Here is a 24,769-nt window from a genome sequence, read left to right as displayed (position 1 = left end):
GTTTACATTACAGGTTTTCAAACCAAGCCAACCTTTATTTTCATGACAAATGACTTCAACTTTTCTGAAAGTATAAAAATACTCTGGCACAAACACTAACATGCAGGCAGCTTAAGCTCGGGCAGTGTAGATATGCATGCTGCTTTCAGCTTTTACCACCTGAAGGCAACTCTTACATCACGGGATATGCGGCAGCGCTGCTGGAGGAACGTCCAACACGCTAAAAACACCCGTCAGAAAAAAAGCCATGAAGTTCCTGAGAAAAACGGATTCTTTGTCATGCAGACGTGTTTTTGAGCAACATTACTGGAAATGAAAGCATTCTCTGGTGGACACGGTATGCTTGTGCTTGGAAGGGGAAACTCCACCCGTTTGGCGCCTCTAGCGATGTAAAACAAGCGCACACCAAAAGAATAAATAAAGCTTGGGCTGTGATGCATTCTGGGTCCTCCGACCATCACGGTGACCATCTTCTACTTGGGACCAGGGTCGCTGAGGCGGCGCAAGACCATCAGCTGCTCCTCCTCGCCGGGGTCGGACCTCCGCCGGGACTCGTTCAGCAGGGTGATGCCGTCGGGGGAGCTCGGGTCTGAGCGTGGTGCCGGGTCTCTGTCACCGTCATCGTACGTGTAGACCCGGTGTTCTGGAGGGGACAGCACACGCACGCCAAGTTCAGGGCCTCAGATACACCTTATGCCATCTTGGTGAAAACGGAGGCTTCAGTAATGAACTGACCTGGCTCGAAGGCCACTCTTCTCACGGACGGGATCTCCGGGGGCTTTGCAGGCACTGTCAGATAGTGGCTCATCTGTCCACGCAAAGCAGCATTTACACAGCAAATACGTGCCCAACGCACGTGCACACATCATATGTTGTATGATGGACACAAACACCAATCATGGCCTCCATTACGCTGTTTAACTCCCATAAGAGCTGAACGTGACTTCTATATTATGACTTGATTCCCATCATATTTGGACTTTTACCCCAAGATAATTTTCCAAAAACGACAAGTTGATTTTTTTTTGTTTCTTCTAATATGAAAAAAGAGCACCTTTTTCTTGCATAGTCCACCTCTGATATGATTTTCCTCCTCATATTACGGGTTTCTTCATGTAAAATGGCCACTTCTTGTCTCTTCATATTTACACTTCATTCTGGTAATGATTTTTCCATTTTAGCTGCTGTTTTATGATTATTATTTTGTAGTTTTCTTGTTGGAGGCCAATAAAAACATCATCTAGCCAAACAATATGTACAAATGTGCATATTTTGGACGAATAATCCTAATCCTAGTAACAACAGGCCGTATTCAACAGTGCTGACTGATGAATGAATATATTTTACTGTAGAAGCCCTGAAGGTCCGAGTGGGGAGGGATGACGTGCGTGATTATTCATGTCAACGACTCACCCTCCTCTCCATCTCCACTCGCTGCTTCCTGAATCGAACCTCGCTCACGTTGTCATCTTCGAAGGGGTCGATCATGAGGTCGTGTCTGCTGTAGGAGCGAAGCTGAGGACGGGCACGCGCACACACACACACACACACACGCACGCACGCACACACACGTACACGTGCTGCATGTGTCAAAGCTGTGGTGTGGTGCAGCAGGAAGTGACATCATCCTACCCGCTGTCTGTTCTTCTGCATGTTGGCGTGCAGCATCTTTCGGATTTCCTTCTCACGATTCCTGGAGACGTTGGTCCTGCGTCTGGACGGCCCTTTGGGTTCCACGTTCCTGAGGTAGACACACCCAGCGTGAGCATCAAGCTTCAGCCTGTCCAGCAGAGGGCGCCCCTCCCTTCAATGACACTTACGCCGCAATCAACGGCGGCCTGAAGGCGGCGCCGCCGCTCTCCACCATCATCAAGGCCTGCTTCATCTCCATCTTGTTGTAGAAGGACAGCAGCTGCGGCTCGGTGGAGCGCTCGCCCGCAATCAGCCACTTCTTCACGTAGGCCTTGTTGAAGCGGCTCAGCCTGAGAGCGACACAATCTGTCAGTTCTTCAAGAACAAACATCTCCAAATCCAGCTACCCGCCGTCCAGGTGTATTATGGTAATGACTAGGACGATGGACCTATGACAGTTCGTACTTGTCTTTCCAGTGATGATGTCCATAATGACCGCAGACGCCCTCAATTCCTGTGAGGAGATGATCCAGGAACTAAAGACAGAAGGAGCTTGCACCATCTGCTCTGTATTATATATCATTGACACACCGCTTACGGGGTTTGTCATCACCTCACCTGCGTGTGAATCTCCTCGTTAAAGGAGCCGTCGCTCTCCTTCTTCTTCTTGACTTCCAGAAGCTCCACCAGAGGCCTGATGGTCATCCCCTGATGGAGGAGACCACAAAGGAATCATCTCTTCTTCATCACAGCATTTCTTTGACACCTTCCACCACACGCAGTGGAACATGAAAGGATGTCCTTTTGTATTTAGGAAGTTCCAGTATACGTATCCTGTACGTTTGAAACATGAGCCTGAAAAACACTTTAGTCTTATCAACTTGGCTCTTTTTACCATTTTTGCTTGTTTTTTTTTTTTACATTTTCCAAATATTTTACAAATTCCTTCTGAAATAATATCTGTACATTTGAACTTGACTTTCACCCCCTTCATTTGTAAAAATGACAACTTTATTTTGTTTTGTCTGTTTCTCATTTTCAATCCATCCGATATACCACTTCTCTTCATTAGGGTGGCGGGGGCATGCTGGAGCCTATCCCAGCTGACTTGGGGTGACAGGTGGGGTACACCCTGGACTGGTGTCCAGCCAATGGCAGGGCACATACAGACAACCACTCACATTCATACCTATGGACCATTTAGAGTCTCCAATGAAGCTAACATGCATGTTTTTGGAATGTGGGAGGAAACACCCCCCCCACACACACACAGGGGGAGAACATGCTAACTCCACACAGAAATGCCCAAGGGAGATTCCAACCCAGGTCTTCCCATCTCCTGACTGTGACTGTGTTGGTCAACATGCTAACCACTAGACCAGTGCTTTATTGAGGTCAAATGACTGCTCTTTTATTCCGACTACTTCAACGTTCCTCTCGTGCTTATTACTTCATTGGCAGAATATTTGCACTTTATTCTCACAACATTCAACCTCATCTTCCAAAAGTAAGAACTTGATTTGTTGTTTTGCTTGTTTCTCGTCATCTTACCACTTCAAAGAAAGAACATCTTTTCTGGAATATTTAAACTTTCTGTCTTCTACTGGAGTTATTTGCCCCCCTCCTACGATGATGGTGATGTCAGGTCAACATGGCCGCTAGATGACAAGTCTTTTCTCTTTTCACTCGATTCTTGTCAAATAAAGTCCATTTTTGCTGTTGATTCTATGGACTTATTTTTCGTTTTCTTGTTAAATGATGTTTTTAGAATGCGCCGCAGGCCAATAAAAAACAACAAATGGCCCCCGGGTGGCACTTTGGACACCTCATCCTAATTTATTTGTGGCGGCCTGCCATGAATAAACTGGGAGCGCCACAGATGGCTTTGGCAGGACCTTGCTCATACATGAACACATCATGACGGGACTGCGTGAATGCCGATTGTCATTCCAAGTGTGTCCGGTAGGGGGCGTGGTAACTCTGCTGCAGAGAAGATGACGACGTAGCAGGAGGGACCAGTGTTGCCAACAATGATGCAAATGTGACGATGAGACGCCACCACAGATAGATTGCAGCCCCGTGGGGAACACGGGCTCCTCTCACCTGCACAAAGACGGTGAAGAAGATGACGGTGATGATGGCGGTGAGGAAGAGGTGCTTCATCCTGTTGTCGGTCAGCAGGAAGCCCAAAGAGAAGGCGATGGCGCCTCGCAGGCCGCCGTAAGCTACGATGAACTGGTCCTTCTTGCTCAACTTGACGATGCGGAACTTGTTGATGACCAACGTGAGGCCGACGACGCCTGAAACACAAGCCGGGGCGGGGTCAGACCTTCCAGGAGGAATCCACGGAGACACCCCCCCTTCCTCACCCAGCACTCTGGACACCAGGCAGAGGACCACCGTGACCACGACGAAGGTCCAGTTCCAGGCGTGGGGGCCGGCTACGGTGGAGACGCCGAGGAAGATGAAGATGAGGGTTTCGCTCACGCTGCTCCACATCTTCAGGAAGTACTTGATGGTGGTGTAGGACTTGTGGGAGATGTTGGCCTCCACGTACGGCCGCATCACCACGCCACACGCTATCAGCCTTCCAGAAAAATGATTAGGATTAAGTGCCATGAAGTGCCCCCCCCGACAAGAAAAGCAACACTCACGACATGATGCCCGACAGGTGGAAGACCTCGGCCGACAGGTACGCCATGTAGCTGTAGAGGAACACGAAGAGGGGCTCAATGACGCGCGAGTGCGACGTGAAGCGGGACGTGAAGGCGCCCAGGATTCCGTAGATGGCGCCCACCAAGATTCCCCCGCAGGACACCACGAAGAAGCACAGCACCCCCAGGAGGGCGTCGGCCACCGTCACCACACCCACGTGGGAAAACTCCTCAAACAGGTGGTACAACACCTGCACCCAAACAACAAAAACACTCACAGCGGTGTGAAAAAGGTGTTTGCCCCCCCCTCCTGACTTCTTCTTTGTCACACTTAAATGTTTCAGGGCCATTTGGATTTGGATTTTTTTCTCCCTTAATAATAAAAAGTTGTATTTTGTGTTGGGTTGTGTCGTCAGTGTTTGTTTGATGAGCTGAAACAAATAATAAGACACCCAGAAGAGGGGCAAACACTTTTTCACACCTTTGGAATTCATGAAAAAAATGTTGTAAAAAAAAATGTTGTCGATGATATCAATTATCGATGATAATTTATAGTACAATTACCGACCGGCCAAATTTGTTATCGTGACAGGCTTACACCAGCCTGAATCTATTTCAGTCAATAAAAATCCAACTAAAAACACCATTAAAACAGTCATGCATCAATAAGCATGGAAAATGAGGCATTACACCGTCCACTCACGCGATTGTCAAATCAAATAGATTGATTTGATAGCAAACGTATTGATTTCATAACACTTTCAATTCATTGCAGTTGATTTTTGAGGACTTTAATTTTAAAAATAAGAAATATTTAGTCCAAATATAAACCATGCATTGAAATATAAATATATTTAGAATGACACTTCAGTTTCTGGGCTGAATTGCGAAGAGGGATTTTTGTGCAAGAAAGATACTGCAGATCCAAGTGAAGGCGTGATGCACATGCTAACTGATCAATAAAAGTGTCAAATGATGTCTTGAACTCATTCATGAAATATGATTCATCAAATAGGAATTGATTTATCTGCCATTGGCTGGCCACCAGTCCAGGGTGTACCCGGCCTGTCGCCCCAAGTCAGTTGGGATAGGCTCCAGCATGCCCCCACAACCCTAAAGAGAAGTGGCATAGAACATGGATGGATGGAAGAATTGATTTATCTGATCACATATTTCAGAAATGTCCTTTTTTTCCTGATTGGAATTTGAATTGATTTTTGAAAGCGCACAGGGGGGCGTCGGCTGTTAGTCACCCATCAAAGAAGCAGTGGGCGGGATTATTGTTGTGATTGGTTGAAGTGATTCCAACGTCTGTAGCCTGGGAATGAAATAAAAACAAGGAGGCTTCAGGTCGTTCAAGAGGTTAAAATTTGAGGTAAAAAGACGCACCACGGTGACGGCGTCGTTGAGCAGCGACTCTCCGAAGACCAGGATGTGGAGCAGCTCGTTGATGTGGATCTCCTCAAAGACGGCCAGCACGGCCACAGGGTCCACGGCCGACACGATGGCACCGAACAGCAGGCAGGACAGCAGGTCCACGCCGGCCAGCTGGGCGCCCTCCAGGCGGCAAACGCCGTACATCACCCCGCCGATGAAGAAGGCGTTCCACAGCGTGCCCACCACCGCAAACACCAGGATGGTGCCCAGGTTCTCCATGAAGGGGCGGATGGGCAGAAAGTAGCCGGCGTCCAGGATGATGGGGGGCAACAGGTAGAGGAAGAAGAGCTTGGTGTCGAGGAAAGGTGCCGTCTCCCGGATGGCCTTGATGACGCCGCCCACCAAGAGGCCCACGAATATCAGCAGGCAGCTCTCTGGAACCACGTTGGACACTCTGGGAATGATGTGGAAGCCTGAGGAGAAAGCAAACACTTGTTTGCTCCACTTTTCAGACAAGAGGCGCTAAAACATCTTTCCCCAGGCTTTGCTGCACATCTTAAATTGCAGATCTGCAAACTATGTCAGTCAGCAAAAAGGCTAACCTTGCACAACGTTGCTGTTGAAATGTGAGCGTGATGTTAGCACTTTAGCTCATGTAGCTATGCTAGCGTCGCTAATGTTTGATTGATCAGCAAACATGAGAAAAAGCGATCATCCTGCTTACTCGTTTGCTCCACTTTCCAGAGAAGGGGCACTTTTGAAGGTGCGGCTTCTCATGACGTCACAAGAGCAGAAACTCTGTCCCCAGGCTTCACTACACATCTTAAAATGCAGCTCAAAAATCCATCGGTCTGCTACAGACATGGGAGTTGTCAGTTTGATCATATTTTTCTTCAGCAAATAGGCTAGCCTAGCATGATGTCGCTGCTAAAATATGAGTGTAATGTTAGCACTTTAGCTCACATAGCTATTGTATGCTAGCATCACTAAGGTTTGTGTCCTCCTGTCCGCTCCCTAATATTAGTTTGCTTTTATGTGACACATGACAGAGTTGTTGGAGACAAACACAGCCTGTTAGCATTAAAGCTACAGACACGCATGCTGCTAAAAGTACTTTTAATGTGGCAAATAAAACCCACGGGGTAAAACAACGACACAGTTCCTGCCAGGAGGCCTCAGCATGTCACGTGACCCAGCTGTGGGTGTGGAGTGTGGCTGCAGCTGGCGTTCTCCGCCATGTTCGGTGCAGTCAGCCACCGCTCCCTTCCCCTCCCCTCCCCCCAGCAGGACACCACTTTGCGCACTCTGTTATCGAGCAGCGCATCAGAGCAGGAAGTCGAGCCGTCCACCTGAGACAGCAGCTGGACGGCCAGATAAGACGCCACAGACTCCCAGCAGCATCTTTACAAGCGATGCAAACTAGCCAGCTTGCCGAGACGCTCGCATATTTTAGACCAAAGCGGAGGAAGGGTGCTAAAAGGTCAACAGAAGAACAAAGTGTCTACAAACCCGACAGCTGTGTCCACTCCCATCATGTTCCAATCCAGCATCAACCGCCTCACTAGCAAGTCATTTGACATTCTTTAGCGCTCACTAATTCCTTCTATTTACTTTTTATGATTGGAAACTTTGCCTTGTGGACAAAAATGCACATTGCAAAAAGCCCAGCCAAACTTTTTTAGCCTTTTTGGACATTTTATGAGCAAACAACAAGCCAGTTCGATAATGGTGACCTGGTGGTCATACTCCCATCCTACACTAAAGCATTACCTTATACACACAATCCAATCCCATGCAAGCAGCCCAACATGCACCTGACCTTCGTGGCGACCAGGACTTCCAAACCCAATGCACGGCCCCTCCCACTTTCAATACGGAGAAGAAACCTCATATGGAGTGGTCAAATACGACCATACGGGACATGTAAACACGCTATGGAGTGGTCAAATATGACCATACAGGACATGTAAACACGCTATGGAGTGGTCAAATACGACCATACAGGACATGTAAACACGCTATGGAGTGGTCAAATACGACCATACAGGACATGTAAACACGCTATGGAGTGGTCAAATAGAACCATACAGGACATGTGGTAAACATGCTATGGAGTGGTCAAATACAACCATAGAGGACATGTAAACATGCTATGGAGTGGTCAAATACGACCATGCAGGACATGTGGTAAACATGATATGGAGTGGTCAAATACGACCATGCAGGACATGTAAACATGCTATGGAGTGGTCAAATACGACCATACAGGACATGTAAACATGCTATGGAGTGGTCAAATACGACCATACAGGACATGTGGTAAACACGCTATGGAGTGGTCAAATATGACCATACAGGACATGTGGTAAACATGCTATGGAGTGGTCAAATACGACCATACAGGACATGTAAACATGCTATGAAGTCGTCAAATACGACCATACAGGACATGTGGTAAACATGATATGGAGTGGTCAAATACGACCATGCAGGACATGTAAACATGCTATGGAGTGGTCAAATACGACCATGCAGGACATGTGGTAAACATGATATGGAGTGGTCAAATACGACCATGCAGGACATGTAAACATGCTATGGAGTGGTCAAATACGACCATACAGGACATGTAAACATGCTATGGAGTGGTCAAATACGACCATACAGGACATGTAAAGATGCTATGGAGTGGCCAAATACGACCATACAGGACATGTGGTAAACACGCTATGGAGTGGTCAAATATGACCATACAGGACATGTGGTAAACATGCTATGGAGTGGTCAAATACGACCATACAGGACATGTAAACATGCTATGAAGTCGTCAAATACGACCATACAGGACATGTGGTAAACATGATATGGAGTGGTCAAATACGACCATGCAGGACATGTAAACATGCTATGGAGTGGTCAAATACGACCATACAGGACATGTAAACACGCTATGGAGTGGTCAAATACGACCATACAGGACATGTAAACATGCTATGAAGTCGTCAAATACGACCATACAGGACATGTGGTAAACATGCTATGGAGTGGTCAAATACGACCATACAGGACATGTAAAGATGCTATGGAGTGGTCAAATACGACCATACAGGACATGTAAAGATGCTATGGAGTGGTCAAATACGACCATACAGGACATGTGGTAAACACGCTATGGAGTGGTCAAATACAACCATACAGGACATGTGTTAAACACGCTATGGAGTGGTCAAATATGACCATACAGGACATGTGGTAAACATGCTATGGAGTGGTCAAATACGACCATACAGGACATGTAAACACGCTATGGAGTGGTCAAATACAACCATACAGGACATGTAAACATGCTATGGAGTGGTCAAATACGACCATGCAGGACATGTGGTAAACATGATATGGAGTGGTCAAATACGACCATGCAGGACATGTAAACATGCTATGGAGTGGTCAAATACGACCATACAGGACATGTAAAGATGCTATGGAGTGGTCAAATACGACCATACAGGACATGTAAAGATGCTATGGAGTGGTCAAATACGACCATACAGGACATGTAAAGATGCTATGGAGTGGCCAAATACGACCATACAGGACATGTGGTAAACACGCTATGGAGTGGTCAAATACAACCATACAGGACATGTGGTAAACACGCTATGGAGTGGTCAAATATGACCATACAGGACATGTGGCAAACATGCTATGGAGTGGTCAAATACGACCATACAGGACATGTAAACATGCTATGGAGTGGTCAAATACGACCATACAGGATACGTAGAGTGGTCAAATACGACCATACAGGACATGTAAACATGCTATGGAGTGGTCAAATACGACCATATAAGACATGTAAACATGCTATGGAGTGGTCAAATATGATACCTAGCGTATATAAAGAGGATATGGAGTGGTGCAAATATGAAAATGAGTCCTTGCTGATGGCAGTTGGGGCAAAAACTGTGTGTTGCCTGCACTAAACATCCCTAAACTATTTGTGACAGTTTTTTGGAGGAGCCTAGGCGACTCATGCTCGTGCAGCAGCGCGTGTAGTGACGTCACATGTCAGTCAACTGAAAGAGACACTCACCGAGCTTCATGAGGAGAGCCAGCAGGATCCATAAGGAGATCTCGAAGGGCCTCCTGACGTTCTCGTAGTTGAAGGACAACACCGGGAAAGGCTTTCTGTGCACGGACGAGTGGTTCCGGTGGTTCGGGGTTTCCTCTCCGTCAGCGTGGGTGTCGTTGTTCGGCGCACCGAGGCCTGCGCCGGCGCTAACGTGTGCGGCGAAAAGGAGCAGGAGGAGCACCAAGCCGGCGAGACGCGGGCACCGAGGGGCCATGTTGGGCTGCAGCAGCCGGCCGCCTCTGGTCTGCTACACTTGGAGCTGCTGCTGCTGCTGCTGCTGCTGATGGTGATGATGACGAGGAGGAGGAGAGCATGAGGATGATGACAGGAGCTCCGCGCCCTGTACTTTTACGCACAGCCAAGGGAATGGAAGCATGGCGGTCAAGTGGGCGGTGGGTGGAGACAAAAACAAGCAAAATGTCATCAACCTGCTGCTCATTCAGGCCAGGTTCACGTGCGCCTCCAGTAGTGACACCTGCTGGAGCGGAGGAGCACAGCAGCCACAGCCTACACCGTGCAGTCTCTTCGTGAAATCACATCAAATTCCACAAAACAGAAATCACCAAGGAAGCGTGCAGCTGTCAAATGCAGCGTTTTCAACACCAGCAGCTTCTAATAAGCCATAGTATGGATACCAAAGCTGGTATCGGTATCGGGTAGATCCTTTTCCTTGTCATCTTCCATCTCAACACTCAACACAGGAGGGCCATATTTACTTGGTATCGGCCGCTGTCAGCAGACACTACTTCCTGTGCACATGGGGTACTTTATTCCCAGTGCACACTTGATTTAGCAGCAGCAAGGATGCATTAGTCTGCAGCTTCCATTTCCAGAAGATGGGACTCATTGCTCATGAAAAATAAATACTGGTCTCCAGCCAGGATGGAAGTATGAAGATCTAACATAAACATGATCAAAAGCTGTTTGTGTTCTAGCTCACTAGTCCGACTAGGATCCACTTTTTACTCACATTTTTCATCTTTTTTGCAAATCCGGCTCCATTTTGCCCATATTGTTTTTATTATTATGTCAATGCGCTAAAGCACAGGGGGTCATTTGTGGCCCGTGGCAAATTCTAAATATAGAATTTGACAAGAAGAAAAAAAAAACACAGAAAAAATACAAAAATGGGCAGTATTTTCAGTCAATAAATGAAGAAAAAAAGTAGTAATATAACCACAAAAAATCATAATGGAAAGATAATTTCATTTTAGTAGCATAAAGAGATCATTTTTAATCGTCACAATATTATAAGAAACAAAATAAACATGTCATGTTTAAAAATTAGTTTAGAGAAAAATCTATAATGTATGAGAAGAAAGTCCAAATATGGGAATAAAGTCATATTAGCAAAATAAGAAGATAAGAAGGTAGCTGAAATACTTGCAACAACAGAAATGACAACAAAAGCTGTCATTTTACAAGAATGTCAAATATGAATCATATTAGAACCAGAAAAAAGTCAAAGAAAATAATGTAATATTATGAAGAAAAATAATGTCATTTTGCATAAAATTGAAATATCAAAGAAAAAATCTTGGAAAGACATAATATCATGACCAAAAAAATTCAAAATAATGTTGTCATTTTTGGAAAATTAGGTTGAGGAAAAATGGTAATATTATGGAAATAAAGTATTAATATTATGGGAATAAACTTATATTATGTCAATAAAAAGTCATAAGGTTATGGGAATGAAATCATAACACAAAAAGAAAACGTACCAGAAGATAGTTGAAATAGTTGGAAAAAAAAACAGCAAGACTGGAAACGGCAAACACAATCTTACAAGAAAAGAGGAAACATTAAGAGAAAAAGTAGCCAACGTGATTTGTTTCCAATGGCTGTCCTTACACTTGATACATTTTTCTCTTGTAGAAACTCTCAAAGTTCACATTTCCTTTGAGTTGTGACTCACGTGTATTTCACTCCTGTGCGCGTATCCTTTTGTCCTGGCGCCGTTACGCTGGACTGCAGCGTTGTTGTATCCTTGTTAAAACATATTGCTGCTGACCAACCCATGCTAGCTAGCTAGCTAGCCAGCGAGTGATGACACGGGAGACACGGCAGGACGGCACGAAGGAGACGGATTGACAATGGTCTACAGCCAATCAGGATGCACAAAACAATGATGCAGTGCAGACAGACGAGAGAGGGAAAAGAGACACCCAACTTCCCACAATACAATTCTTCTTAAAGGGCCAGGCACGGCCTGTGACAGCATTCATTAGTAACAAAAAAGCAGCACTAAAACATTTGGGTAAAAGGTGAACGGCAATAGAGCAAGTGAACACTGGACATTCCACCAAGACACATTCTAGCAACCACGGGCATACTGTTTATATTCATAAGACACATTCTACCAACCACGGGCATACTGTTTATATTCATAAGACACATTCTACCAACCACGGGCATACTGTTTATATTCATAAGACACATTCTACCAACCACGGGCATACTGTTTATATTCATAAGACACATTCTAGCAACCACGGGCATACTGTTTATATTCATAAGACACATTCTAGCAACCACGGGCATACTGTTTATATTCATAATACACATTCTACCAACCACGGGCATACTGTTTATATTCATAAGACACATTCTACCAACCACGGGCATACTGTTTATATTCATAAGACACATTCTAGCAACCACGGGCATACTGTTTATATTCATAAGACACATTCTACCAACCACGGGCATACTGTTTATATTCATAAGACACATTCTAGCAACCACGGGCATATTGTTTATACTCATAAGACACATTCTAGCAAAGGCTATATGTAGAAAAAAAATCACACAAGAGAACTTTGTAAGAAGGCTCACAGCAAATTGTCAGATTTTTGGTCAGAAAATGATTTTTGAGTCAGCCACCCTAAGTCAGTGGCAACAAACACAGCAAACACGTACCAGCATTGTGACGCTTGATTACGCTCAGGCTGGCAATTTCACACTTTTCCAGCAGTCCTCAAACACACCATAATTGTGTGCTGTGACCTGCAAAAGCTGGTTGGGCTACCTTCCACCAGTCATCACATAACCAGCCGGTGACACCCACTGCTCTTATTCCTCTGCTGGAGGGGGCCACATCAGTCTTTCACAGGAAGCGTGTTGCGGGATCGCAGGCGTTCACGTTCGGAGAGTAGCACTTCTTTGTGTGCTGCCGCCATCACGGGAATTTTGGCCATCTTGATGCCGGCGGTGCCCGCGGCGACGCTGTCCTCGCTCACCATCACTTGGCTGACAAAAAGCTGCCAAAACACAAACACGGGAATCAAATAATCCAACATTTTTTGAGGGGTCTTGGTTGTAAATAATAAAACACTACTCTGTAAAGGAGAATACGCCAGTACAGTACATAGAAGCTCTTTCACCTAATCATTACGATTGGTCTTTTTTAAATATCTCCTTTTGAGAAAAATGACCAAGCAGATGATTTTTGATGTATTAAAATGACTTAGTGACTTTTATTTTCCTATGACTGAACAGGAAGCTGCTATTGAGCCCAAAGCAGGCCATGCTAAAGTCGTGTTTGCTATTCAGACCCCTCTAGAGAAGACCTTCTTCTTCTCTGGCGATGAGCGGAAGGGATGCCATCCTGTGAGGCTGTGCAAGTGTACGTTGGTAAAACCTCCCTCCCTCTGCCTGAAGAGCTGGGAGACGAGAGCGCTGAACGTGCGGCCGACAGTCCGGGCTTTTGGGCGTGTGGTCAGCGCTCTCGTCTCCCATTGCGAAGGTCCTGCGTTCGAACCCCGGAGCGGGTGGTGCGAAGCAGGGCGGGGTACATGAGGTGCACTAAGCAGACCTACGGTGTCCCATTAGAATGTTTACGAGGCAGCGCCAAATGGGCCACCGGAAGGAAAGGAATGTCTCCCAAAGGTTGTTGGGTGTCAGACCTCTTCAGGACGCGGTGCCACATCCTGGTTGTGAGTTCGGATCATCTCGGCGTATTTGTGTCTCTGTTCTTTGATCTCCTGTGCAGAAGCAAAGAAGATACGCTTGAGTGGAGTTCGTTCCTCCGGTCTTTGTTCCGTGAAAGACGACGTAAAGGAAGACCTTCAGCGTGTCGTAGTTGGAAGTCCTGCAGACAAAGTCACTCCACGACTTTGCTGTGAGCTGGCGTTGCTTCCAGTGAGATTTCATCTGCGGACACAAAATCCCCAAAAATAAACAGCACGCATGCGCCCCGTCCCCATCTGATGATGTCACCGTGTGATTCTTCCCCGCACCTCCTCATACGCGAGCTCCTCCTCTCTGCCGGCGGTCTCGGCTTCCCACCGCAGGCCGTCTTCCTGCTCGGCGGCCACCGCCTCAGCCGTGCGTCGCGCCACCTGACGGGCCACGCGCAAGGTCTCCTGGTCGGGCGTGACGGGCCTCACGCCCTCCAGGCTCAGCTCCCGGCCGATCTCGTCCCACACCTCGCCCACCTGCGGCCACAGGACGCAGCGACATGCTGAAGTCCTCCGTGAATCCCGTAGCAACATCAACGACACGCCAGAAGACTTTTTTTTACCTTGAAGTCCAGGTACCTTTTCACGATGCACAAGGTCACCTGGTCTTTCACCGACAATCCTGGAAGATCCTGGAAACCTGCATAGAAGAGCAGAAGAGCTTTGTTGCTGACAACTCAAGCCAGTTTAGCAGACTTTATTTTCCTCGTGCTGAAAGCTGGAAAACTCCCATTCTTTCACATTTAGCAAGGACAGGACTTCATGCTTACTGTTTGCTGTTATTCTCTGGCAGGATGGGGCGTGTTAAGAAGCAGAGTTAGTTGGAACGACAAGCTCCACTCACAGACAGTCCCGTCATCATGTCCAATGGCCTAAGGCCGAATTTATTTTTGGCGGTCCAAATGTATGGCTGGTAGGCTGCCACAGTTACATGAACGTACGGGAAATACGGAGATATTGAACTACAGTAATCCCTCATTTATCACACTTAACTGGTTCCAGACCCCACTGTGATCAGCAAATTTATGCAAACTAGGATTCCTTATTTAGAAATGGAATATTTTGGTAGTTAGAACATGGAAAACCTGTTTACCACCTTCTAAATACGCTTCTTAACATGATAAGAGCCCTCTAGACATGACATAACACTACTATAGTCAACCTGTACACTCCTATTACTCAATATAGTAGACATAATAAGAGAAAATAAGACAGAGAAAACCTAATTCCTACCTTCTAAATACACTTTTTAACATGATTAGAGTCCTCTAGACATGACATAACACCCCTATAGTCACCTTTACACTCCTGTTAACAAGACTGACACCTAGTGACCAGTGTAGAATAATGTCCTCTGAATGGTTTCTATTATTTGTATGCATGAAAGTGCTTCTAAGAATAGGTACAATGTGCTTCCGTTTTTGACAAAGAATATTCAAAGAAATGATGAATTGCTCTATTTTGAAAAAGCGTGACAGAGTGAACGTGTGAAGTGACGAGGACTGAGTGTATTTTGCTAGCTTTACCCATCTTGCAGAAGATTAAGTAAATCTTGGCCAGAAGGTTCTCCTGGATCTCCAGCACGGCAGCACTCGGCGCGTTCGGGGTGGACGTCAGCTCCGCCTCCTCCAGCTGCCGATGACCCAAGACGGACTGTTTGGGATCTTTCCATGCAAATAAAAGCACAAAAAATTGAGCGTCATGATGAGGCGTGGTTGCGTGGTTTGTCGCGCAAGCTGCCGACTCCCACCCTCGATGCCGCCGCATTGGTTCCGGCCGACTCCCAGCTCCGCCTCCTCCCGCCTCCACACGTGCAGCAGGAGGCCGGGAGCCGTGCGCCCGCTGCGGCCGTGCCTCCAGCTGAGGACGTGAGGGAGGGTGTTGAGGTTGTCAAACAACTCCAGCAGGGTGGCGAGGATGACGCCGTGCACACACTTGGGACTGGACTGGAAGGAAATGGCGGACGGCTCTCTTTAAGCGTATCTACTGAAGAGGCCGACGCGCTAACTTACACTGAGCAGGTCCAGAAGAACCTTTGCACCTTCTCGGCTCAAAAAGTAATCCTCGGTGGTGTAGCAGCCCACGATGCAGAGCCTACACAAGGAAAGCACAGCGTGGTAAACGTCTTCTCAGCAGAGTGAGACTCCATCGCCGATGAAGGCCTCGAGCTGAACTGACCGCACGCTCAGCAACGTGGAGAGGAGCAGCTTGTTGTGGCCCAGACCGCTGTAGAACATGCCCGAGCCTCTCCTCAGGAAGTGAACCACCATCTCCACGCCCTCGCAACCAAACAGCTCCTGCGGCGGCACAACCACCGGCGCAGTCAGTTGTCTTTCCCCCCCGAGCGAGCGCTTTCTCTACCTTTCTGTGCACGTCGCCCTCACACAGAGCACACATGATGAGCTGCATGTCTGACTTCATCTCCACGGTAACCGCATCCTCCTCGCCACGGCTCGCCTCCATCTGCATCAGAAGCCCTGAGGAGACCGGCGCACGAGTACTGACTGAACAAGCATTTATATGATGCTTTGGAGTAGTCAGTGTACAGCTTGATAAAGCCAACACACTGCCGTCATTGTCCAAATATCTGGCAACCCAAGCGAGTGGCAAGATAATGACAGTCAAGTCAAGTGGTGGTTGCACGTACGAGTGCTGCTGGTTCACTGAATTGGGAAAGGTCAATTCCTACTGTGACCGTGTGAAGCAGAAATTGGGCTGCATGTCAGTTTTCCAACTCAAACACACCTCCGAGGCCACAGGCCAATGCCACAAGCCAAAGTGCCATCGGCACTCGTGTACGCTCCCAACACTGTGCTTGACTGTGGGCATGGCACAGCTCTTTTGCTACTCTCGTGGGTTGCCAGATACTGCATGTTGACAGTAAATCTACACTGCTGTACCAGCTGTACACTGACTACTCTAAACCCTTGACAAGGTTGAGATCATGTACCTAAGAGCAGGTGGATGGTCCCCTGGTCACAAAGGTCCTGGTTGAGGGTCTTCTCAGCCAGCGAGGTGACGGACCTCATCAGTCTGATGCAATAGCGCATGTGAGCCTTCTTCCCGCCTCGCCCTCCGGTGGCGTGGAAGCCGTGGCCCTGCCCAAAGAAGGCGTCTGGAAAACAGAACAGTGTTTGTTTGACCTTTTCAAGCGTGCGTCCTTGGCAGCTCCTCACCTCGGCTGCTGCACCAGTCCAGCAGGTGCAGCAGGACCACGTTGCCATAACAGGACATGTACTGGTCCAGCATGAGCGGGGCCACCGTGGCCAGGACGGCTAGCGCGTGCAGCTGGAGCTCCTCCTGCTGGACAGAGGACCAGTGACACGACCTCGGCGGGACCTCAGTGGCGGCGGCGGGTGGCTTGATGAGCGTGAGCAGAGCCAGCATCACCTGCTCCTCCTTGAAAATCTACAAGCGCATCACACGGAAGACACCAACTTGAATAAACGCTACGGACAGCTAATGAAGCATACAAATGGGTACATGGAGTCAAATAGATTCAAATAGGCTGTGATGATATGCAGTACTACACACTGGTCACTAGGTGTCACTAATGTCACTGTGATGCTGGCTGAGACACACAAGCACCAGATGGCCAGAAGAGGATTTTTATTGCAGGTTTTAATCTCAGCCACAATAATCCCTAGGACGGGACACTGCTGGAAACACAAAAAAACGCAACTCTGAACCCCCGCTGTCACTTCCTGTCAACCTCCCAACTCAGCTCCACTACCACCGGAACATATTTACACGAGTATGAGTCTTATTTTCTCTTATGGTGTCTACTCTATTGGGTAATAGGAGTGTAAAGGTGACTATAGGGGTGTTATTTCATGTCTAGAGGGCTGTAATCATGTTAAAAAGCATATTTAGGGATATTCAGGAGTGTCCACATTTTGCTCCTGCAGCGTATCTGTGCCATTCTAAGACATCCCGCATGAAACGGTACAAGAAGGTTTTCTAGAAGGTTTGCAGAGCTGTGTGATGGTGTTTCCAGAAAGCCCCCACCTGGATGGCGGCTGAGTCTTTGGCCATCAAAAGCAGCAGATTCAGCAGCAGCTTCTTCATTTGCAGGTCCTCCATGCTGCAGCTCAGCTTCAGCTTGGCCACCACAGGGTTGGAACTCTTCACTGACATGCCATTTGGAAAAGTACATCTTGAAGAAGTCACATTTAAAAAGGCAAAAAGAACAGGGAGAACAGACTTACGCTCAGGAAATGTGCCGATAGCGATGAGCTGCTTGGCGAAGAAGCTCTCCTGCGTGAAGAGACAAAGCTTTCTAGATGTCACAGTTGTCCACACGTCCTCCTGAGCCGTCCATCGCTCACCACCAGCAGGGAGCTGGAGTTGTCAGCAAAAAGAGTCGTCAGCACCAGAAGATCGTTCCTGACTTGGATGTCTGCGTGTCGGAAGCCGTTCAGCAGGAGGTCCAAGAAGGCTTCTTTTAGAGATCTGGAAGACGAAGCACAGCACTTGTCTAGTCAACGTGTCTGCAAGAAGATAGAGAAGAGAACCAAGTGCAACACCGACATGGCACATTCCATGCTGCTGAGCTGGGTGGCCACCTCGGCCTTGCTACCTCTCTCCAGAAGGTTCCAGAGGATTTCGGAGGAGTGGAAGAGGATCCGTCTGGACGGGTCGTGTTGGTTCATGTGGAGGCAGATGGTCTCGGCTCCTCGAGCGCTCAGCATTAAAGCACAGTTCATATCTAGAGGGGATGACTTTGTAATCATGTTCTCACAGTCCCGTGTGTCCCTATAGCCTTTTGCATCCGTTCTCAGGCTTTGCTACACATCTTAAGATGCAGCTCTGCTAACTATCCGCCAGTCAGCTACAGATGTGGGAGCTGAAAGTGTGACCGTTTTGTTCCTCTTTAGCCACTAGGCTAACCTAGCAAAGCTACGTTAATGTAATGTTACCTTGTTGTTTGTGCTACATGCTACATATGTCTTGGAGATGAATCAAGTATCAAAGTGTCTATTTATCTATGGAAATAGCATCTATTATGTTGGACAAGTGCAGAGTTATAGTCTATAGAAATGTCTGTTCTGACATGCTAACATAAACCAACAAGAACATGTAATGTAACTGCACCACACCGACTATGCAAGGCATGCTGGCTAACTTCCCGTTGGGGAAGAAAATGACAATTATATTATTTGTCACACATTTAACGTCACAATTTTTGCAAGTGTCATGACCCTCAAAGGCCAACATTTCCCAGAGCACAGGAGACTAGCCATCCGAGCTACGGCTAGCTAGCTAGCGACACGCAATAAAATCTTTCAAAATGGCAAGATGCACTCCGATTTGTGCCATAACACTTTACACCATAAAACTTGAGCTACGTGGGTACTAATGAGCAATTCTTTAAAAAAAAAAAAAAAAAAAACAGAGCAGTTGACAGCTTGCTCCATGACAAGTGGTTGCAATGCATTCTGGGACTTGTAGTATCAGCTCTGTGGATACCAACAGGCCTGTTTAGGCATAAAATACTTTTAAGAAGCCAAATGAAAGTAAAGTATGCTTCCCAGCATGCCTTGTGGTTATGAATGAGTATAAAATAAGGCAGGCAGGAGTGGCCAAACACAGCTTGTTAGCGTTCAGGCTACACTATTGTGGCATCTTTCAGACAAACACTGAAATGCCAGTTCAGATAAACGCCACATTGACATCGCTGACATTGACACAAGAACACTTGATGGTGTCCCCCCCACCCCCCATGTAAGCTAATGAAGGAGACAATCGCCACACTGACCAGATGAGCTGGAGAGGATCTGAAGTGTTTGCAAGAGCAGCAGCTTGATGGCGGGCTGCTCCTCCAGCGCCGCCATGGAGAGGAAGAGCGTCTGGGCCAGGTCGCTGCGCTCCAGCAGCTGCAGCCGGTAACCCGGAGACGTCGGCTGAGGCCCTGCGCACACACGTCCACAAACACGGTACACTTGCTTTAATGCCAACCGGGTAGAAAAAAAAGACAACATGAGCTACACTTGATTCTGCTTTTATTGAGTATTTGTTCCAAAAAAGTGTTGTCAGTTGTGCTGATTGTATCGCAAGTACAACTAATATAAATCATCAATAAACTATCCAACTATCTATAACACAAACACTACTGATACTAGCAAGTTGGATAGTGATGTTGTGATAAATATCTATAAATCATCAATAAACTATCTATCTATAACACAAACACTACCGATACTGCCGATGCTAAAGTCCGGAGCAGACGAAGTGAGGAAAGAAAAAGTGAGATTTTGGAGATGAGAAGATGAGGTGAACACATGTGGCAACCAGGAAGAAGGAAAAAGAGAGAGAGAGCCTAACTTAGTAAAAGTCTGTCGTAGGAGTTGAGGGTCCGCCACTTTGGCTTGGGGGGCCGTCCCGTACCGTGGTGCGTGTGTTTGCTGGGAGCCACGCAGCAGATGTAGAAGGACTTGACCGATTCCACCACCTGACGCCTCACCTCGCCGTCCGGCACCCTCATCAGGTATCCTGCACGCACAGACGTCAGGATGGACGCACCCACGTCACTGGCTGTTCTGACATTGTGTGCGTACCCATGTGGGAGAGGAACCGCTTGACATCCTGGGCGTAGATCAGCTCGTCAGACACCCTTTCCTTCAGGAAGGGAAGCCTTGGGGGGAAGAACGTCTGACCTTTAACACGGAGCCAATTTACTCCAGCAACCTCGCTGAGGTTCCCACCTGCAAATCTGAAGCGCCTCACACAAAACGGCAGAGTATCCAGCGTGGTCCTTCGCCTTCTCTGCACAGGCGTCCAGGATTCTGGAGATGCTGGCCAGCTCCCTCAGCAGCTAGACACGGTTCAGGACGTTTGGCAGCAAGAGCAGTGGTCCCAAACCTTTTTTGACCCACGGACCGGCTTATGTTCCCACCAATCTCCCGCGGACCGGGGGCAAGGGGGGTAACATTATAGTGATCTAATGTATCTTATTTATTATGTATTGTGTCTGTGTAGGCTCTCGGTCGTACAGGAGTTGTCCATCGAGGAAAAGGCTTCTTGAGACGTCATCTGTACTTCTGTGAAGAAGGTGTCGGACGTTTCGCTCCTCATCCGAAGAGCTTCGTCAGCGAACTAATAAGTGCTGGTAGCCTAGGCCTTAAGTACAGTAAGAGTGGGCGGAATTGGTGGCAGGGGACCTTCGTCTGAGAATATCGGCCCTTCTCAGTAGTGCTAAACCACCACCGTCCAATATCACGGTAGGTGAGAGGAAAGCATTAGCGGCTCTGCAGAAAGATGAGAGCATCACCATCTTACCAGCTGATAAGGGCAGATGCACAGTGGTTCTCAATTGGACTATGAAGAAAAAATAACAAGTCTAATTAGTGATGCCAACACATATGAGCAACTTAAAAGGGACCCATCCAGTAGGTATAAGAAAGAAATCATACACTGTCTCCAAAAGTTAGAGAAGGAAGAACTAATTGACAGACAGATGTATCATAGGTTATACCCTGGGGAGGCTACACCATGTATCTATGGCCTTCCAAAAATCCACAAGGAAGGGTTTCCCCTCAGACCCATTGTCTGTAGCATTGACTCTACCACGTACAATGTAGCGAAATATGTAAAAACAGTCTTATCCCCATTGGTAGGCAACACTGATCATCATATAGAGAACACAAAAGGGTTTGTGGCGAGCATCAAAGACCTCAGATTGGAGCCAGAGGAAACTTTGGTGTCTTCTGATGTGACTTCACTTTTCACATCCGTCCCCACCTCAGCAGCAGTCTCGGTGGTGAGGAAGAGACTGCTCGAGGACTCAACTCTGCATCGGAGAACAAAACTTAGTGCTGACCACATCTGCCAATTACTGGAAATTTGCCTTAACACTACATATTTTCAGTTTAGAGGGAAATTCTACAGACAAATTCATGGTTGTGCTATGGGCTCACCAGTCTCACCCATAGTGGCGAATCTGTACATGGAAGAGATGGAGAAACAGGCTCTCACATCCTTCTCAGGGACAAAACCAAGGCACTGGTTTAGATACGTGGATGACACCTTTGTCATAATCAAAAAACAAGAAATTCAGTCTTTCACAGATCACATCAATGCGGTGGACACCAATATCAAATTTACTCGCGAGGACGCTAAAGAGAACCAACTAGCCTTCTTAGACTGCAAGGTAATTATAGGAGAGGACAGACAGCTACTTCCAGAGGTCTTTAGAAAGGCCACACACACTGACCAATACCTGCTTTTTGAATCAAACCATCCACTACAACATAAACTAGGGGTTATTAGGACCCTCCAACATAGAGCGGAACAAATACCAACTAGTGCTGAGGGAAGGAAAAAGGAGACACAACATGTCCAGAGAGCGCTCTCAACCTGTGGGTACCCGCGGTGGGCTTTTAACAAATGTCAAAAGAAGAGAGTAGGGAAAGAAACCCAAAAGCCCACAGAAGCAAAAAGGAGAGGAGTGGTAGTCCCTTATGTAGTGGGGGTCTCCGAAAAACTCCAGAGGATCTTATGGCAACACAAAATTCCTACCTATTTCAAACCAGTAAATACCCTGAGACAAAAATTAGTGCATCCTAAAGACAAGGCTCCAAACCAGAAACAAAGCAATGTGGTCTATTCCATCCACTGTAAAGATGAGGAATGCAAAGAGCACTACATTGGGGAAACTAAGCAAATGCTCCAAAAAAGGCTTTATCAACATCGCAGGGACAATTCTAGTGGTCCTCAATCAGCAGTACATCTACACCTGAAAGCTACCAATCACTCTTTTGAGGACAGCCAGGTAAAGATTTTGGCCAAAGAAAACAGATGGTTTGAAAGAGGAGTAAAGGAAGCTATTTTTGTCAAACAACAGAACCCATCATTGAATCGGAATGGTGGTTTGAGGTTTAATTTGGATCTGGTGTTTAGCAGGTTACTGAGACCAAAACCCACAGCTCTTAGTCTTGCAAATGAGGAGAAGCCAGGGCCGAGCCAGAACAATAGATGCTAACAAGCCAGTATCAGAGTCGTTCATATCCAATTCAGGGAGCGACACTTCCCTTTTATCGGAGGTGTTAATAGCAGGATAGGATTACACCACAACTCCGCCCAGGCTTAGTGTAAGGAACCAATAGGAGGAGGGTGTTGGCACACCAATTCCGCCCACTCTTACTGTATTTAAGGCCTAAGCTACCAGCACTTATTAGTTCGCTGACGAAGCTCTTCGGATGAGGAGCGAAACGTCCGACACCTTCTTCACAGAAGTACAGATGACGTCTCAAGAAGCCTTTTCCTCGATATTATGTATTGTGTAAAACTAAGACATGAATAACATCAAATTAAAAGCACAAAATGAATGGTGACCCACCATCCACCAGTTCAAGTGTTTCCAGAGAGATGATGACATGGCTGTTTGACGTGTGTAGTAAAAGGCAGTGTGCTAGCATGAATTCACTTGATACAAATGTGCACATTAGCACTCAATAAGTCATCAAACTTACCTTTATGCATTCCCACATAGTATACGCATTGATTCCACATATGAGGTGAAAGAACAATGGTAAGAATACAGTAGTATTCTGTGTTAGCACACGCACAATGGACATGCGTCAAGTGAGACGGATGTACAGGGGAACGCTGACGGATGCGTCAGGTAAACGAGCGTTTCCCTCCGTGCACCTCGGGAGCAGGCGTGGCCAATAGCTGACAATCGGCGGGTGTTTCTGACACCTGACAGCACGGGGTGGGGGGGGAGGGCACTTTAATACGTGGAAGATGCTAAATTACACACTTCAGGTGACAGAACACGTTAGTGTCGTAGCTCCACAGCACGCTACCTTCATTTTAGTGCCATGATACAGTACAGTAGACGCCCCTACAACGTAAATAATCCGTTCCGAGAACCTTTATGTTATAGGGTTTTTATGTTATAGGAAGCGTAAAATACATGTAAATAGCCTAATCCGTTCCAAGATCTTCCCAAACTCACACCTTTGGGCCTTCAAAATATTTAAAGTCCACCAAATACGGTGGGAATATATAAGAAAACGTTAGCATAAACATAGTAGAGTAACATTCCAATATACTGTAAAATCAGGTAATAAATAAGATTACTGTAATGAATAAAACTGAAAAACAAAAACAATCCTACCGTTCACGAGATGTCTTGATCAGGAGCGCAAGTGGAGGCAGGAGGAGTTTAGTTAGTTTCAGAGGGACTACGAAGAGGAAGGAGTTTGAAGGGACAAGCCTGTCTCTCACACAAAATGCTGTATAAGTCAGCCAATGAGATGAGAGTGTAGGCGGTGCCCCGATAATCAACCAATGAGATGAGAGCGTATGCGGTGCCCCGATAATCAGCCAATGAGAGCGTCAGAAGGCGTCACCAAGTGTACGCTGTTTGTCTGTTAATGAAGTTGAATGGAAAAAAAAAAAATTAAAACTTGCACCAACTTGACGCTTTACGTTATATGGAATGCCTGCCGTAATACGATGCAAAATCTTGACCTAAATTCTTTACGTTCAGTGTAATTTACGTAAAAGGAAGTTTATGTTATGCGAGGTACTACAGTATATCATATGAGTACATCATATCATGATATCAGTACCTTCATTTTAGTGCCATGGTACAGTATATCATATGAGTACATCATGTCATGATATCAGTACCTTCATTTTAGTGCCATGATACAGTATATCATATGAGTACATCATATCATGATATCAGTACCTTCATTTTAGTGCCATGGTACAGTATATCATATGAGTACATCATGTCATGATATCAGTACCTTCATTTTAGTGCCATGATACAGTATATCATATGAGTACATCATGTCATGATATCAGTACCTTCATTTTAGTGCCATGATACAGTATATCATATGAGTACATCATATCATGATATCAGTACCTTCATTTTAGTGCCATGATACAGTATATCATATGAGTACATCATGTCATGATATCAGTACCTTCATTTTAGTGCCATGATACAGTATATCATATGAGTACATCATATCATGATATCAGTACCTTCATTT

The 24,769-nt window shown here is 46.5% G+C and overlaps 2 protein-coding genes across 6 annotated transcripts in view; both read right to left on the bottom strand.

The window, feature by feature from the left end:
- Positions 1-23: 23 nt before the first annotated feature.
- slc9a1b (solute carrier family 9 member A1b) lies at positions 24-10,167 on the bottom strand. Of its 2 annotated transcripts, XM_054763097.1 has the most exons (12): positions 9,757-10,163; positions 5,676-6,136; positions 4,287-4,537; positions 4,002-4,219; positions 3,736-3,932; positions 2,251-2,340; positions 2,098-2,168; positions 1,821-1,982; positions 1,633-1,741; positions 1,414-1,515; positions 736-808; positions 28-643 (listed from the first exon to the last, which is right to left on the bottom strand). In XM_054763097.1, the coding sequence occupies exons 1-12, from the start codon at positions 10,007-10,009 to the stop codon at positions 474-476; spliced, it is 2,157 nt and encodes a 718-aa protein (XP_054619072.1). In that variant the 5' UTR covers positions 10,010-10,163; the 3' UTR covers positions 28-473. The 2 variants fall into 2 exon arrangements, with proteins under 2 accessions (XP_054619071.1, XP_054619072.1); XM_054763096.1 differs by having other exon boundaries at positions 24-643; positions 3,736-4,219; positions 9,757-10,167.
- Positions 10,168-10,944: 777 nt separating this feature from the next.
- Positions 10,945-24,769, bottom strand: part of LOC129172888 (cilia- and flagella-associated protein 69-like) — a 17,258-nt gene continuing 3,433 nt past the window's right edge. Inside the window, exons 3-22 of one of the 4 annotated variants that reach the window (XM_054763086.1) lie at positions 20,462-20,571; positions 20,315-20,391; positions 20,145-20,249; positions 19,516-19,668; positions 18,288-18,465; positions 18,086-18,209; positions 17,966-18,014; positions 17,766-17,887; positions 16,934-17,165; positions 16,708-16,872; positions 16,119-16,234; positions 15,936-16,054; positions 15,770-15,851; positions 15,508-15,703; positions 15,284-15,421; positions 14,321-14,397; positions 14,037-14,234; positions 13,864-13,950; positions 13,704-13,781; positions 10,945-13,058 (exon numbers count right to left, since the gene is read on the bottom strand). In XM_054763086.1, the coding sequence (XP_054619061.1) occupies positions 12,897-13,058; positions 13,704-13,781; positions 13,864-13,950; positions 14,037-14,234; positions 14,321-14,397; positions 15,284-15,421; positions 15,508-15,703; positions 15,770-15,851; positions 15,936-16,054; positions 16,119-16,234; positions 16,708-16,872; positions 16,934-17,165; positions 17,766-17,887; positions 17,966-18,014; positions 18,086-18,209; positions 18,288-18,465; positions 19,516-19,668; positions 20,145-20,249; positions 20,315-20,391; positions 20,462-20,571 (2,568 nt within the window). In that variant the 3' untranslated portion in view covers positions 10,945-12,896. Of the gene's footprint in view, positions 13,059-13,703; positions 13,782-13,863; positions 13,951-14,036; positions 14,235-14,320; positions 14,398-15,283; positions 15,422-15,507; positions 15,704-15,769; positions 15,852-15,935; positions 16,055-16,118; positions 16,235-16,707; positions 16,873-16,933; positions 17,166-17,765; positions 17,888-17,965; positions 18,015-18,085; positions 18,210-18,287; positions 18,466-19,515; positions 19,669-20,081; positions 20,250-20,314; positions 20,392-20,461; positions 20,572-24,769 lie in introns of all 4 variants that reach the window. The other 3 variants (XM_054763085.1, XM_054763088.1, XM_054763087.1) reach the window with 3 other exon arrangements.

The sequence above is a fragment of the Dunckerocampus dactyliophorus genome, chromosome 20 (genome assembly GCF_027744805.1).
Source record: "Dunckerocampus dactyliophorus isolate RoL2022-P2 chromosome 20, RoL_Ddac_1.1, whole genome shotgun sequence".
Lineage (NCBI taxonomy): Eukaryota > Metazoa > Chordata > Actinopteri > Syngnathiformes > Syngnathidae > Dunckerocampus > Dunckerocampus dactyliophorus.
This window is presented reverse-complemented; position numbering and strand designations above follow the sequence as displayed.

What these genes read in the sequence shown, in the direction of transcription:
- slc9a1b (XM_054763096.1), bottom strand. Translation starts at nt 10,009, where the DNA reads ATGGCCCCTCGGTGCCCGCGTCTCGCCGGCTTGGTGCTCCTCCTGCTC. An exon ending in AGGCCGCCGTTGATTGCGGC is followed by an intron (nt 1,742 to 1,820) that starts GTAAGTGTCATT and finishes TGTCTACCTCAG; the next exon opens with GAACGTGGAACCCAAAGGGC. An exon ending in AAGAGTGGCCTTCGAGCCAG is followed by an intron (nt 644 to 735) that starts GTCAGTTCATTA and finishes TGTCCCCTCCAG; the next exon opens with AACACCGGGTCTACACGTAC.